The following is a 16680-nucleotide window of genomic DNA, read 5'->3' as shown; positions in this document are numbered from 1 at the left end:
ATAGAATGAGTAATATATATAGAGAATAAGTCAAATTGTTTGATATAAACGAATGTATGATCTATATGGTTTATGATATATAGAAATACTTGAAATTGAAAAATTGGGATAAATTGTTTATCTAAGATGGAAACAAAGGCTTACAGTTTGGGCATATAATGTTAAAAATAGTTAAGGATGTACTGCTTAGAATAATGGAGAATATATATTTGTTTTAGATAGAGGAAGCTAATAAAAGTAAGGGAAAGGGGATAAAGGGTTGGAAAGCTGTTGGAAGTCAACAAAAAGGGGGGGGAAGGGAGGGGGTTAGAGATGAAAAAATTGGGGAAAATTGAATGTAAATGTGGAAATAATGGATTCTAACCCAATAAAAATTTTTCAAAAAAAAAAAAAAAAGAAAGTTAACTCCACAAACGGAATGGCGTTTCTCCACAGGCTGTATCATGTTTTCTATTTGAGAAGACAAAGCTAATGCTTTCTTTTATGACACTGTCTGCTTGTAGGGTGAAAGAGGACCATCTGGTTTGCCTGGACCCCCTGGACACAAAGTAAGTACTTCCCTTATCATGTTCTGGAAGACAAGTCTTCCAAAACAAAGGCAAGAATGCCCTCCTCCTCCAAATTTTCCTGAGTTAGTCGGATCATGAAAGTTGATTTTCCAATTGGGATTTGGGAACCTTCTAATTGGTTTTGCTGAAGAATCGAAGAGTCCCCTGCAAAAATATACATGGTGTTGTAGAAGCAATATTCCAACTTTTATAACTTTTCCAGCTTTCTGTTGAAAGTAAGATTTGTGAGATACTCTGAAAAGCAATATATATATGTTGCTGATGAATTTTCAGGTCATATCATGAAAAACCCAGTTTTCACACCTCTGCCCCTATTAATTCATTCAAGCATGTAATAGGTGTTTAAAAAAAAAACTTTCTCTGCTGTATTAGTTACTGTGTTACCTGAAATGGTCTCCTTGCATAAATATGATTTATGGGGGAATTAGCTCGCAAGGAAGGCGGCTATACAAGAGGCGGTAACTGGAACAAAATCACCTTTGTCTATGGGGTCCCAATCCCAATAAGCCAAGCAAGTCTGGTGCTTCAAATCAGTCAATAACTTTTATTAAAGAACAGAACTTTATGCACGTACACACCAATTACTGGGGGGAAATAATCACGCACTCACACAGAGTGCTGGGAAATATAGCCGGAGGTTTGGGAATAGAGCAAGAGGGAGTAATTATATCTACCTATCCTGGAGAGGGGGGTCTGGAGAGAAGCTTCAAATGTCTCGCATCGTCAGCTCAGAGAGAGAGAGAAGTGGAACAGTGCTTGTGGATCCAGGAAAGCGAGCAAGCGTGAACAGAGGGAGACTCAGGGAAGTGACCCTAAGGGAGAAGCCAGGAAGCCTGCATGGTTTGAATGTGGCTAGAGCCTACCTTTATAGGTAAAACATGCCCTGAGTGGAGGAGAGTCCTCTTGGCAGGTAGGACAAAGAGTCCAATGGTCGGTTCCTGGTTGTAACTAAGGATTTAAGTACTTTGATTGATGGCTGCCAGGGTGTGTGAAAGCAGATGCAAAACTAGTTCCAGTGCTGCACAAAAGGGACAGTTTTCCTGATGAAGCACACCAGAGCTAGGTTAAGTGTTTTTAGGGAGGAGATGCATTGTGCCAGGAACGACTGTGCATGCTTATGAATGCCACTTGATCAGTTCCTCAATCACGGATAGAAGAACTCATCACGGGAGGAGGGAGAGGAATGTGCTAAGTGGGGGTGACTCAGCGAGACCTTTATTGCTTTATGGGCCTTCCGGAGCTTGGGTGGATAGCAAGGCCAGTTGCATCACAATACCTCTGCATTCCAATGCGGCATTCCTTACATGCCTGGTTCTCCAGGGCAGGATCTGGCAACAACAGGGGCTCCCTGGTAGCAGATCTGCAGCCATTTTAAATCCCAGAGGCCTGTACATTTTTAATATCATGAGCAGTTATGTAAAAACTGCTTTTAAAATGGCGGAGGCCGGGCTGACTGCTCTCAATTGTGCTTAACCATGTAGCAAAATCTGAATTGAGATCCTCTTATCACCCCAGACCTCCCATGTTTGTATATCTTCCTACCAATGTACGATTTTCTGAATTCTCCTTCCTCCTACATCTATTAGGGTATGGAATGTATACATGTTATTCCTTTCCACTTGAACCTCTCTCCTTCTCCTGACATCAAAGTTTAGATTGCAAGCACCTTTAAGCGGTGATTTTTCTATTAGTCCTTATAAACACCAAGCACATTGATAAATCTGCAACTTTATTGCCGATAGGTCTTTGTTTCTCTGTCTGGCATGCAACTTTGTCTTTCTTGCTATTTCTAACAATCTTTTTCCGTGATCCCATATGTATGTGCATTTTATTTGCTGCCTTGGGGTGGGGGAAGCCAATATATATATTTCCAACTTGAAATATTGCTTCTGGAAAATCGAGGAGGGGGATTTCATGATTCATATCAGCACTTTGCTCAGTTGCCTTGTTCTGGAAACCAGAAGAACCTATTGCTCTTGCGCTTGATTCAGTTTACACATTTGACCCACAATGAATGCGTGAGTGAACACAATAAAATATTTCAAAATCTACTAGAATCTGTAATTGGGAATGTTTGACACATTTTATTTTTTACAAGCCAAAGTGATTAATATATTCTCTTTATTCCCTTTTTTCTACAATTGAAAACATCAAGGGAAGCTCAAGTTCTAAGCCTACTCAGTGGATTTTAATGAGCCATTACAATAACATTTAGCCATAACTATCACTCTATCAAATGAGTATTTTTTTTTCTGACCTATCTTTTTATTTCTCGTTCTTAGGGAGATCGGGGAGCCCCCGGTGTCCCTGGCCAGCCAGGAGACAGAGGTGTTCCAGGTATTGGAGTCGTCGGACCGCCTGTAAGTACCAAACACTCTGCCCTATCATCTCTGATACACCATGAGCATCCTTAACTAGTTCTTGGTATGATAGCACAGAGTTGGAATTGCGACCAGAGGTGGACTTGCATGACCAGGTTGCAGAAAGCTGATTCTTTGAGAGCCTGCTACTGTCTCATCTTTCTGTGGCCTGTGGGTAGCTTTGGGTGGAAAGAGAGATACAGTCACATTAAATTCTAATCCCTGGACTATCAATATAATGAAACTTGATGGCTTCAGCCCCTGACCCAAACAATGAATCATCAATGGTCCCTGTACGTTTGAATTTGTTCTAGAGGTCAAGAAAGTGTACGGCCACCCAAATTCCTCTTGGTCCCTCATTCTCTGCCCAAACTCAACAGATGCTCCTGGTTCTGGATGGTAACTAGATATGTAGAAGTCCAAATTCATCCCTTGGCCCTTTAAAGAAAAATAACTAAAAACATTTTTTAAAGTTTTTTAAAAATTTCGACCCACTATCTACTAATGGGGCACCTCTGACAGAAAGCCACTCAGATGACTGCACTTTGGGAATGACAAAGGGCCAAGCTACAAGTGATGAATGACACTTGAACGGCAAGTGAACAGACTCAGGGCCAAGCTATAAGTGACAAATGACACTTGAACGGCAAGTGGATCGAGTGGAGTGCAAGTGAACAGGGAGAAATACACTTGCCATTCAAGTGTCATTCGTCACTTGTAGCTTGGCCCATACATGTAGTCCTCCCTGTTCACTTGCCCTCCACTTCCCTCCACTCAAGGGCAAGTGAACAAGTGGAGGGCAAGCGACAGGGAAGAATACATGTGAGTCTGTTCACTTGCCGTTCAAGTGTCATTCGTCACTTGTAGCTTGGCCCAAAGTCAATCTGGCAACATTATTCTTGCTCTCTATTTTCTAAAGATAAATTTTTGTCCTGGGTACTCAAAGTTTCCTGTCTTCAAGCCAGAGGGCTGCCTGTCACATCAAGGTGGATTGCTTTAAAATTTGTTGGAGGTAGGGAAAACTTAACATTTCGCCTCCCGTAGAAGCTCTTTCAAACTATTTTACTGTACTTGCTGCAAATACCTTGTTAGATAAATTGCAGTTGGCCCTGTTTGTTTGCGATAATGATAAAGATGACTTTGGTGTATGAGTACCCATAAATTAAAATAGTTCCATGTTAATGAATGCAGATAAAAGGATTTCGGTGTTGGAGTTCTAAGAATATAAAGCGGGAATCAATTTTAAAAGTTCTGAGGCTTATCAAGTGAACATACACAAGAACAGACATGAAGCTGCCATATACTGAATCAGACTCTAGGTCCTCCAAAGTCAGTATCTTCTACTCAGACCGGCAAGGGCTCTCCAAGGTCTCAAGAGGAGGTCTTTCACATCACCTGCTGTCTGGTCCTTTTTAACTGGAGATGCTGGGAATTGAACCTGGGACCTTCTGCATGCCAAGCAGAGGCTCTTCCAATGAGCCAAAGTCCCTCCCCTTTGCATCCTTGAAGGCAGGAGATAACCGGCTATAAAACAGGCAAAAGGAAAGCAGCAGGACACTGCTGAAGGTCACATGAAGCTTTCAGGTCAAACCACTTCAACGGATCATTAATAACTTGCAATCTATGCTGGACAATGATACTCTTCTCTCACAAGCATGGGAAGGCAGACCTTTTCTTGCCGACAGGCAGCCCCCAAATTTTAAACAACTTCTCACTCACAATAATGTACTTCCCAAGGTGATTGGAGCAGGACTATATTGTCCACAGCGACAAATATACTGAATTTTACACTACAGACATACTGTACAGTTGTCCGGCCCTGTATCAATGATATGCTTTTATAGTTCTTCTCAGGACGTACATGGACACACATCACTGGATCCACTCTTTTGTCTGAAAACCAGTGATTGTTATTGCAGAAAACCAAAGGTGGTTAGAAAAAATGGGTCATTATGGTGTCATGTTGTTCATCCCACTTTTTGCCTCATGGAAAATCTGTTCGTTGACCAAAAATGAGACCAGAAGAAAAGTATGTGACCATATTTCCAATCACTTTCAGCTCGCACTGTGAAGGGAAAGACGGATGCCCTATATGGGCCACAGTTGTAGGCCTATTTCAACTATGCTATGAAGGACATCCAGAAGCAGGGTAAACGGATGGAAGACTGGAAGGCCTTATGGTCTACACATCCCTTGGAAAGTGTGGAATGTCCATGGCTCCGTCTATCCAGTATTGGATGTTGTACATAGTGTTGTTAAGAGACATTCTCTTACTTTATCTTTACCCAATTTCTCCTGGAAAGTCAACAATCTGTTTCCCCCCCTCTTTTTAGGAATTTGGAGTCTGTTCCAAATCAATTCCATTTTCATCAAAGAGAAATTCAAAGAGAGTAGAAAGAGGTTCAGCAGAGGTTCAGCAGCAATGTCTTCCCAAACCTTGCTATCCTCCTGCTAGAGTGTTAGTTACCCTGTGCTGTGTAAAACAACAGCAAGGGCTAAAGTTACAAAAGAGTACTTGTTTCCTCTTCAAAGAGAAATGAAGGAGAAATCCCACTTTTAAAAGGGAGAAAAGAGGAATCAGTGGCTATATCTAAAAAAGTGCATTTCAGAAAAAGCAATTTCCTTCTCCATAACAAGGCTAATTCTTGTGTTATTGTAACCAGTCTGGACAAGACAATCAAGCTGCAAATTATCACCACAACACAGTGATAGTGCGGTATTGGATAATACAAGCTCAACTCCATGTCCGTCTCCCATCATGATTTATCTCTCTCCCTCTTAAGTGTAACATATGTGCATTAAAGGCCATAATGGGGATATTATACCTCCCCCCTTCTGGCCTAGACAGTTCTGGGTTCCAACTACCAGACTCAAAAAGAGTCCAGTAGCACCTTTAAGACTAACCAATTTTATTATAGCATAAGCTTTCGAGAATCAAGTTCTCTTCATCAGATGCCTGATCAAAACTGGGCAGATACAGAAGAGGAGGGGGAAAGAGAGAGAAAAGGGAGGGGTCATAAATCACAAGAAGGCAGAATGCAATTAGCATAGAGGCAATCAAAACATTCCTTTGCTTGGAAATGTAAACATCTCCTTTTGGTGTGCAGTCAGTTTGTAGCAGTGAAGGTGTCCAATTCCTATGTAGTATAAGCCTTCGGTAACCACAGCTCTCCCAACTACCAGACTGTCATTCATGTTAGCCAGCCAGCAGTTACTGGGACCTAATTCTCAAATGCCACAAAGATCTTATTATGATCCGGATTATGGTTCAGGGAGAGAAGGGGCATCAGCATTCCCCTATGCAATTTTCCTGACCCCAAATGGCCACGGGGGCATTATTTACCCCCCGTCAGTGCGTATGCAGCCCCCAGTGGGTAAACACTATGCCCAGGGCCATTTTGGGTCAGAGAAATTGGCATGGGGGAATGCAGAAGCTCCTGCTCTCCCCACATTGCAGTCCCAAACTGATCTGGGCTCCTGTGGCTTTTGAGAAATCTGTTTGCAACAGCTGCTGCCCAACTGACATGAATTAGATTCGGTTTGGTGCCACATCACACTGTCTAGGGAAATGGTCTCCCGTCTCATTTGGCCCTGAGAAAACAACATTTCTGTGACAGCTGCCAACACCTGCCACGGGGCAACTTTCTAACATCTTTTCCTTTTTGCAGTTTCTGTCCTCCTCGACTGACAAGTATTATTCAGAAGCAACACAGCAATAGCTGCCATTCACAGAAATGTGCAACCACCTGTTTTATGTTGCTTATATTTGGAAGGCAAATAGCTGTGTGAACTAGGGGTGTGCACTTCAAAAAGTTCAGATAGATTTCAGGTCTGGCTTTTGAGGAGAATGCTGGTTCCGTTAGTTCAAAATTTGAGGAGTTTTCTTACTGGGTCTAGATACCAGTTCAGTGTTCTTTTGGGGGTGGGGGTGGATTCTGGAATTGCAGACCCATTTTTTTTTCATTTTACGCATCACCTCCTAGAGGCACCAGGAGTGGGGAGAGAGAGAGAGTTGGCCCTAAGTTTCTCATCCCTTTAAATTTTAAAGCACCATTATGCTCTATGGGAAGGCCATTTGATGGCTGTCAAGGTGGGCTACGCCACCTCTGATGCTGTCAGTGGGTTCTGGAACCAGGAGGAAGGCCTGCCAGTGAGCTGATGTCAGCCAGGTAACTCTGGGGCCAATTCGGTCCTTCTTTTCCTTTTAAACTTTAAATTGGTTGCCAGTAGCGTACTGGGTCAGATTCAAGGTTCTGGTATTGACCTATAAGGCCCTGTGTGGACTGGGTCCAGCATATCTACGGGACCGTCTCTCCCCATATATTCCCCAGAGGACACTCCAATCAGGAGACAAACAGCTGTTGGTGGTCCCTGGCCCCAAGGAGGCCCGCCTAGCCTCGACTAAAGCCAGGGCCTTTTCAGTCCTGGCTCCCAACCTGGTGGAAAACTCTGTCTGCTGAGATCAGGCCCCGGCAGGACCTAATTTTCTGCCAGGCCTGCAAAACAGAGTTGTTCTGCCAGGCATATGGCTGAGGCTGGGCCTCCGCCGGCCTGGAAAAAAGGGGTGTATAAAATCTTAACCCTCCCTGTGAAGGCTGTCCACCATCCTGTTTTAAATGTGTATTAATAGAAATACACTGCTGTTTTAATGATGTTTTAATGTAGATGAATTTTTATTGTATTTTAATATGTTATCCGCTCTGAGCCCGCCCGCGGGGAGGGTAGAATAGAAATTTGAAATAAAATAAATAAATAAAATTGACATGGGGCTATACCTGGCCTTCAAAGATGGGGTCTTCCCATAGTACATAATGGCTGTTTAAAATTTTACATAATGGCTGTTTAAAATTTAAGGGAAGAGAGACAATAGGAAACGGTAACAGCTGTTTGCTGAGGCCAGCTTCCACTCTTGCTCTTCCGATTCCTGGCCTCCCCAAAACACACCTGAAATTTTGTAAGATAAATTTTAATTACTCTTGGAATTTTGAGAGCATTTATGACTTTTTGAATATCCCTGAGCTGACCTGAAACAGCAAATTTGGGGTATATTTTTGGCTCAGGAATACTGGAATGCACAACCTTACTCTGAACACAACCAATTCCGCCACTTACTATGGCAAAGCCCAGCTGTATTCACAGTAACTAGCACAGTTCAACCAACATGCACAAATTCCAATCTTTTTTTTTTATGTTTGTTTTCAGGGCCCTATGGGACCTCCTGGAGAGAAAGGGCCATTGGTACAGTATGTCTTTCTACCTATACACTGCTTTTGATGGGAAAGGTGGGAAGGGGAAAAGCTTACATGCTTGCTTTTTGCCTGAAATGATGGCGAGGACAATGGAGAATTATGTTGTGTTTCATTGAGACTGTTCCAGGTGGAGGTGTGAATAGTCCATGTTGTGGCCCTTCTAGTCCATTCTAGAGTAGATGTTAATCTGAGTTCTATGAAAAAGGATCAACACAAATTGATCCCCAGCCCCTGGAGTTCTTAGAGGGGTTTCTTTTGGAATAAGGGAGGCTGAGGATTCCTGGATTCTTATCCATCAACAATCCTTAAGGTCTTAGCCAAAAGATGGAATGGGAATGGAAAACTTGGCAGAAGTCACCTTCTACTTCTAACTACCTAGATGATGTTGACATTGTAGTCTACATTGGGTTGGAGGGCACTGGCCGCAATGGAAAAGATCCATTTCCTCAGGCCTGATCTGTATCTGGTCATCTCCTTTTTTTTGTCCATCACTCCTATATCCAGAGTGTAACTTCATAGTGGCGCTCAAGGCTTCTTGTAGCCGAGTTGTCCACAGTTTGGGCAAGCTTGTGACCCCATGTTGCTTCTCAGCCGCAATGCCCCATTAGTTCCCTCTTGGGCTTGCTTATGAGATTGAACAGGCAACACATTCCATATTCCAAGTCTGTGTTTCTCTTTCTGGAGAGGTGGGCATCATGGAAGCTAATGAAGAATTCAGTTGTTGGGCTAGTTGAGTGCTGTTGGCTTCTTGATTCTGTTTTTGGGCATCAAGAATCCTCATTTTCCCCAGTCTACTAAATCACTAAATAGGCTGCCGTGCTGATCAAAATCCATGAGCTGCAGAATCTTACGGATGGAGGTGATATGAGAACATCTACGATAGGCGTGGGTAGATTTGTTACTGGTATGAAGCTGTCAGGTCATATAAGGTGGTTCAGTCATTGCCAAACATAAAGAATGGGCCTGCCTCTGCTTGATAAAGTGTGTGTGTGGCGGGGGGGGGGGGGGGAGATGCATAATCCTGTAATATTAAACACAAGTTTGGGAGAGCAGGAGGGATAATTTGGGAATCTCTCCATCCCTTAAATTGTTCCCCTCCAAGATTTTCTTTTTACCCCTTTAACTAAGAAGAAGAAAGGGGACTGCACCTAGGCAAAATGAGGATGAAGAAACAATTGATTTTACCCCTCTAGTATCTGGGATCGCTTTAATTAGTGAGGAGTTAGGTATTTCCAGGCCAAAAAAAACCCCCACCCAAATCAGTAGAACTATGCTTGTATCTGTGCAGGGTGCTCACATAATATCTGTTCTTTAAATATAAATCTATGGACCCCCCTGACTGAACATGAGAAATGAACACTACTGAAATAACATATCAGAATTATTTGTTCATCTTCTTCCGACCAGGGTCTCCGAGGTTCACCAGGCATCCAAGGCCCTCCTGGACCAACGGGTCAGGATGTAAGTACAAAATGGATGTTTGTGGTAGGGTAACTTCCATAATGATAGAGATTTAAGCTATTGTACTTTTTAGCCTGGTTTCTTTCATAGAGCATTATGGGAATGAGGCTTGGTTGGCTCCTTCCTAAATTACCCCCCTATTTTTACGGTCTCTGTCTAAGAGCTGAAATAGACGAGATGAATTACACAAGTCTATGCGAGTGGCCAGATTCGTTATTTTCCCTTACCTTCCTGTGTCTCTTTTACCCCTGGTGAACTCGTGACTGTGGCTCTGCTCTCTGCACGTGTCGGCAAAAAAGCCGTTTACGTGTAGTCACATTGGCAAGTGTCTGCGGTCAATGTCATCAAGTTGCTGTTGCAGAGCGGTGATTCCATTTTGTTTCTGCTTCCTTCTTCCTGCACAGAAAGGCAATAGGGGACAGGGGACCTTTGCAGGGAACAGTTTAAGCATGCACACACTGGTGGTGCATGATGGGATACCATTCCCATGTCTTGGAGGAGCACAGAATAAACCTGTGCCAGTATGGACACGGGATCAAATGCAGTCTGGCCGTGCTGGTGAGTGTACAGGAAAGCAATGGGGAGACACATGTAAGTCCATTCACGTCATTCACACGCCATTCATCTCATGTAGTTCGGCTCTTAGAGTGGAACTACACGAGATGCATGGGAATGTGTTGGGTCCTGCAAAGATCTATGGGAAATGTAGTCTTGAAAGAAAAACAAACAAACCAACAGCTGCTTAATGTGATTCTCAGCAGGGGAGAATCTCAACTGGAGGGACTTTCTCTCACACACTTTCTCTCTTTCTTTCAAAAATCCCCCAGGAGCTTGGGATGGGGGGTGGGGGGTGGGGAACCTTGGCAGGAAAAAAGCCAAGGTGTTTTTCAAGTGAGAATGAAACCCAGTCCCTGCCATTCTTCTTCTCCTAGCAGGAAATTGCAGCACGGATTTTCTCTCTTGGCTTTTTTCCTGCCTCATGTTACATCCCCTGCTCCATCTCCGAGCTCCTGAAGGAAAACCAAGCCAAGAGGATTTTTGAAAGAGAGAATCTCTTCAGTTGAGCAGCTGTTCTTTGTAAGAAAATCCACTTGGCTCGATTTTCCTCCAGGATCTTGGGGAGGGGGAGCAAGACTACCTCTCCCAGGGAAGCTTGCAGGACCCAACACTCTTCATGTGTAATTTGTCTTGTGTAGTTCAGCTCTAAGGAAAAAGATAAGTAAAACAAAGGGGTTTGGAGTTACAAGAAGACATAGCATCGAAAATGCTCGGACGTTATGGCTTTGATGTGTCAGTATTCTCTTATAAAATCACAGATGTACCTTCCTTAAAGGTAACAAGAGGTGCCAAATGGATGCTAAATGTCACCCTTTTAGTCTATATGACCTGCCAACTTTTTTAGAAATTACTGTCTTGAGCTTGTTCGTCTCTATCTTGCTTTTGTAAACAATTTTCTGATGACTTTGTAAAAGGGCGTAAGAATGGCTGATCACACTGTGAGATATGCACTTTGTCAGATTTATCTGAAGTGCATCAGTTTGTTTGAGCCTTTTTCTCTAATAAACTTTCCTTGCTTTTGCTAAGCATTTGCTGCCTTGGTTCAATTGAGATCCTGTGACTTGGGTAGGCGGGGTCTCCCTCTATTAGGACATTGGAGGCTCCTCTCACAGTTTGACAATGCATTCTGGGTCACCAACAATGCAATGGACAACAACTTCCAATCCTGCCATCAATATCAGCTTTCACATGTATCAGAGAGGGGGATTTTTCCCCACAGGAATTGTCAATTTGAAAGGACACTAATGTGAAACGCAGCTTTTGTTTAAAAATCCATATACACAGCGGAGCACACATGGTGTTCCTGCTCGAACCTTGTGTTTCATCATCTTCAAAGGGAACCTTTGTCATCTCTGTTAAACAGTGAATAAGAGATTATTTTAATAGTATGCGTAAAGAGACCCGGTACAATTTAAGAAGCAATTTTGGAAATGGAGAGGGGAAAACTTACAGCAGAGAAGCAATAGGAGTGAGGGATACATAGCACTTTTCATGCTTGCAGTTTCTCTGCTTTAGATATTCCCCGTCCAAGTTCCTTTTTATCATATGAGGTTCAATATGCATGTCGGTAGCATATGAAAACATACAGGAGGAGAAGGGACTATTGTGGTATTGTGTGTAGTTCTGGAGGGACTATTGGAGTATTGTGTGCAGTTCTGGAGGCCTCACTCCAAAAAGGATGTGGACAAAATCGAGAGGGTGCAGAGGAGAGCGACAAGGATGATCAGGGGTCTGGAGACTGAGCCCTACGAGGAAAGGCTGAGGGCCTTGGGAATGTTTAGTTTGGAGAAGAGGAGGTTGAGGGGGGACATGATTGCTCTCTTTAAATATTTGAAAGGCTGTCATTTGGAGGAGGGCAGGGAGCTGTTCCAGTTGGCAGAAGAGGGTAGGAAACGAAGCAATGAGCTAAAACTACATGCACAAAGGTACCGGCTGGATATTAGGAAGAACTTTTTGACAGTCAGAGTAGTTCCAAGGTGGAAGCAGCTGCCTCGGGAGGTGGTGAGTTCCCCCTCACTGGCAGTTTTCAAGAAGAGGCTGGATAGATATTTGTCAGAGATGCTTTAGGCTGATCCAGCACTGGACAGGGGGTTGGACTAGATGGTCTGTATGGCCCCTTCCAACTCTATGATTCTGTTACTCGGAGTGGCAGGCAGGAAAAAAGTTAAGTGCCCCCTTCTTCTACTGTTTCTCTGCTCACAGACCTCCCATCCCCAAACTATTTTTTTTCTTTTGAAATGGCATGCAACTGGTATGCTTGACCATGACATGTCTGCCAGGACAGAAAGCTACCCCCTCTCTCCTTCTAGCCACATCTATTATTCCTGCATTTTACCTGATTCAACTAACCCATCCATTTCAGTGACGTAGGTGCTGCTTTTTACTGTTTCCCCCGAAGAAATAATATCGGGGAAGTTTCTCATCCGCACCTCATTTCCCCAGCATTCTCTATCAGCAAAGTCACGACTCTCTGGCACTTGTCATTATTCCCTGGTGAGGATCATTATCTTTCCTTTTCCTGCTGACAAAGGGCAGGCGCACACAGACACATAAAAAGGGAGGGAACAATCAATGCCATCTCTTTTTCTCTCCCCGTCCCTGGCATTGTACGCCAGCTGGGCTAGCAAATCAGCAGCAGAAAAAACAGAAAACGGCAGGGGGTAGACAGCAGAGGAGATGAGCCTTCAAGACAAAACTCTGAGCCTTTTAAATGCTCTTTTGGCTGTAAGCAAGAAAATCCAAGCAAGGCCACTTCGTGTCCCTAAGGTATCTCAGCCCAATACGATGGTTAAAAAACCCGGCACTCTGAACTGGAAGCTAGTGGTGCTTCTTCGGGAATGGGGACATCTTTGCCACAACTGAGTACCTGTTAGAAGATCCGCTATTCCCATTTACAGGGAGCCGCCACACCTCTTTTGTGTGCTTATTTCACTGTTTTTGCCCTGAATTTCTCCCTGGCAGAAACCCAAGCCAGCTTACAAAATATAAAAATACAATTTAAATAAGCAAGCAGAAACCCAAAATAGACTGATAATGGATGGTAGACCTGGTCCGGAACTCTGGAGACTAGGTCTATGGCCCATTGACTCCAGAGACCGGGTCTACTTTCTGTTACAGACAGGGCCAGCGCGCCCATTGAGGCCAGGTAGGTGGTGGCCTCAGGGCATGAGGGCACCGGAGAGGCGCCGGAGGGGGTGTCGGGGGTGGAGGCGTGTGCCGTGGAGCTGGTGTGGCTGGGCTGCAGCTGCTGCAGCCAGCCCGCCCCGTGTTGCCGCCGCCACCACCACACGCCCCCAGCCGGGTGCAGCAGCCACGAGCCACTGCCGGGGCGGCGTGCGAAGTGCAGAGCAGCCTCCGCCCGCCACCCCAGCCATCCACCAGCCAATGCCCCCGGCGCTGCATGATGACATCATCGCGTGATGACATCATCACGCAGTCTGTGACATGCGAGCACTGCGAGCACGCACCTGGGGGTTTGCCACAGGCGCCAGAAACTCTGGCACCAGCAGTGGTTACAGAGAAACCCCAGATGTTTGGTGGTTCATATGCCCATTAAAGGTCCCTTATTTTACATAGAGTAGATCTTACCACTAAAGTTTGGAAGCCAAGTTTTCCAATAGAAAAGAGTGGTCCTTTACAGTATAAAAGGGGTGATGAACCACCAAAAACCCATTTGATGGGGGCACTTCCTCTCTCTGCCTACTTCTGTGTTTTCCAAAACCTGAAACAGTACTGAAATTCCAGGATATAAAAGATCATTACCATGGAATTTTGGAGTGTTTGAGGTCTTCTTGGATAGTCTTGAGCCAACTTGAACAGCTAATTTTGGGTTTAATTGTGGCCTGGGTACATCCAAATGCACAGCCCTATTCAATAACTATAACTGGAAAGGATACAGAAGCTGAGCTCTCATTCGGCAGGCTGACATGGTTTTCAAGAAGTCCCTGCCATCCCAAATAGCTCCTCTAGAAGTTAATGCAAATTTGTGTAAATGAGGATATCTCAAAGATGAAAAACGTCAGAGCTGAGGGGGGGGGGAATCTCTTGCACCTTTGTTAGGGTTGTGTGAATGTCAATAGTTTCATCCTATGCTTGTTCTACAGCTGTATTAGATGACCAATTTGACATCCTTCGAACAATCCACTGTAAATTTCTGTGAGCTTTGTGTGAATTTGTACCTGTTTTATACATATCAAAAGAAGATACAATCCGTATTTCCTTAATATATATATAGCAATGTGTGCTTCCTCCTCAAATCTGGGACACACTAATCAAAAATGGGTATGAACAAAATGCACACCCCATTCCATGAGCTCTATAACTCAGATGAGAACAACATATTCCAAAGACAATTCATACTGCAGGGAGGAATCTGGAAGCATCTCTAATCCTTATGCCTCTATGAGAAAATGGCATTATAGGAATATAATGACCTCCTAGATCTCCTTTATTGCTTTGTGATTTCAGGGTTTGCCAGGAAATCCGGGTGAAAGGGGACCTCCAGGGAAACCGGTATGTCACTTCTCCGATTCTCTCTCCTTCCCCTTCATGTCAGCATATTTTGACAGTCAAGAGAAACCTGTACTTGGTGTCTAACATCCTTCTTTCCTGCAGGTCAATGTACTAAACAGTGAGTTAATTAATCTATGATGCCAAATGACTCTTGGACACCAGTGCTTGTACAACTCTTATTATGCTACCCTGGTGGCACGGGAGCTGTCTCTCCCCAAGAAGAGGAGATTCAGCAATGCCATATTGCAAATTGCACATTTATTCTATTGACCTCTGGCTGGTTCATGGCTAATCTCTTGAATGAGCTATGGAATCTTTCAGCTTTGATTTTACATTACCTGAAACTGATCTTCAAAACAGTGTAAAATAAAAGTGTCTGTTGGTTTGTTTGTTTCAGGGTTCCTCTCCACTGCTTTCTCCTGGTGATATAAGTCTCTTAGTTAAGGTAAGGTCTTTTGGGATGCCTAAACTGCAGTATTCAGCAACAATCTCTCTAAGCCATATAGATAGTTTAAGGAAAACGTTTATGCAAGCCTTAACTCCTGTCAAGTGTAACTGAATTTTGGTTCAGGCTGTAAGTTGTTGCAGGCTTTATTCCAACCTAGGTAGAAAAGTTGTTGCTGGCTGTTAATTTCCAGTACCTGCAGGCCTCTGCCAGTTCCCTGAAAATTCAAACTTGAGAGAATGGCCTTCGCATAGTTCTTATCATTACTCCCCAATTTCACATGGCTAGCAATGCCAATTAAGCAAGTGATCTCTGATTGGCTCTTGGTGGATAGGGTGACATCACCAGGCCTGAAAAGATGGCCATCTGGGACACACTTCTCTCCTTCTCTAACATTATTCCATTACAATAATGAGTGAGAGAAGATTGCTTCCGTGTCTCTTTATCATCAATATGCCTCAAGTTGGTTGGCATGGAAATGAGCTCCTTTTCCAAACCTAATGGTGAGAACCTACCAGCCAAGAAGCTACATCAGAGAAGCTTAGGTAGCAAGATATGAGTGCTTTTAGACAGATAGGTGTTAGCTAACAATAGAAAGGTTGATTTGTTTTCTTGTCTGTTGCCCAGGGCCAGATCTATGGTTGCCAGCACCCAGGGCAACTGAAGTCCAGCCCCTCGTGTGCGCGTGCACCGTGCGCACACTCCTGGCGCTGCGTGATGACGTCTCTCCATGACGTCATCACGCAGGCGGTGCGTGCCACCCCATGGCAAGCCGGCTGTCCTGGCACATCGTGGAGCTGGCGGAGGCAGCATGAGTGGCTGGGAGGCCGCCTGCACCGTTCGCCTGCCCCGCAGGACAAGGGGAGGCCGGCTTGCCATGCGTCCCTTGTCCTGCGGGGTGGGTGGCCTCCCAGCCACCCATGCCGCCTTTTGCCTGCCCAGAAGAACAAAGGGCGCATGGCAAGATGGCCACCCCTTGTCCTGTGGGGCATGGAAATAGCACGGGCAGCCTCCCAGCCACCCGCGCTGCCACCACCAGCTCCACAAGACAGGGGGCGCGTGACAAGTGCATCCCCTGTCTTGCCGCACGAGCGCTCCCGGAGTGGCAGCTGCACCCAGCACCCCCTCTTTGGCAGCACTGGGGGCAGACTATCCCCCTGCCCCCCCATCGATCCGGCCCTGCTGTTGCCTGAGCTAGAGCGCTTCATGTTTACCAACACTCTTTGTAATTTGTATTCAATAAATTAAAATATATTTTATTTTAGTCTGTGTCTGGAATCACTAGTTAGATGTGGGTACAATTTCAGGAAACCCGAGAGAATGCAAAGTCTCAGAAATTAAAGAACAAGCCCCTTCCTGCTTGCCTAAAGGGGCCTGCGGTGGCTGTGATCAGGGCCCAGGCGTAGAAGTTGGAGGTGCCTGGTCCATACAGGTATTCATCCCATTTGCAGTTTGCGTGATGGTTAGAAAAGGGCACATGAACAGCCAGCATAGCTGTTTGTTCTCCTCTTTTCTCCCCAATGAGA

General features: G+C 44.6%; 1 protein-coding gene across 1 annotated transcript in view; it reads left to right on the top strand.

Annotated features, from left to right (window-relative positions):
* COL22A1 (collagen type XXII alpha 1 chain) overlaps positions 1 to 16680 on the top strand; it is a 264138-nt gene that overhangs the window by 204920 nt on the left and 42538 nt on the right. Inside the window, exons 40-45 of the mRNA XM_054984332.1 lie at positions 504 to 548; positions 2852 to 2929; positions 8132 to 8167; positions 9586 to 9639; positions 14665 to 14709; positions 15107 to 15154. Coding sequence (XP_054840307.1) covers positions 504 to 548; positions 2852 to 2929; positions 8132 to 8167; positions 9586 to 9639; positions 14665 to 14709; positions 15107 to 15154 — 306 coding nt within the window. The remainder of the gene's footprint in view (positions 1 to 503; positions 549 to 2851; positions 2930 to 8131; positions 8168 to 9585; positions 9640 to 14664; positions 14710 to 15106; positions 15155 to 16680) is intronic.

Source organism: Eublepharis macularius, chromosome 7 (genome assembly GCF_028583425.1).
Source record: "Eublepharis macularius isolate TG4126 chromosome 7, MPM_Emac_v1.0, whole genome shotgun sequence".
In the NCBI taxonomy this organism is placed as follows: Eukaryota; Metazoa; Chordata; class Lepidosauria; order Squamata; family Eublepharidae; genus Eublepharis; species Eublepharis macularius.
The sequence above is the reverse complement of the archived record's forward strand: the minus strand, read 5'-3'. Positions and strand labels throughout refer to the sequence as shown.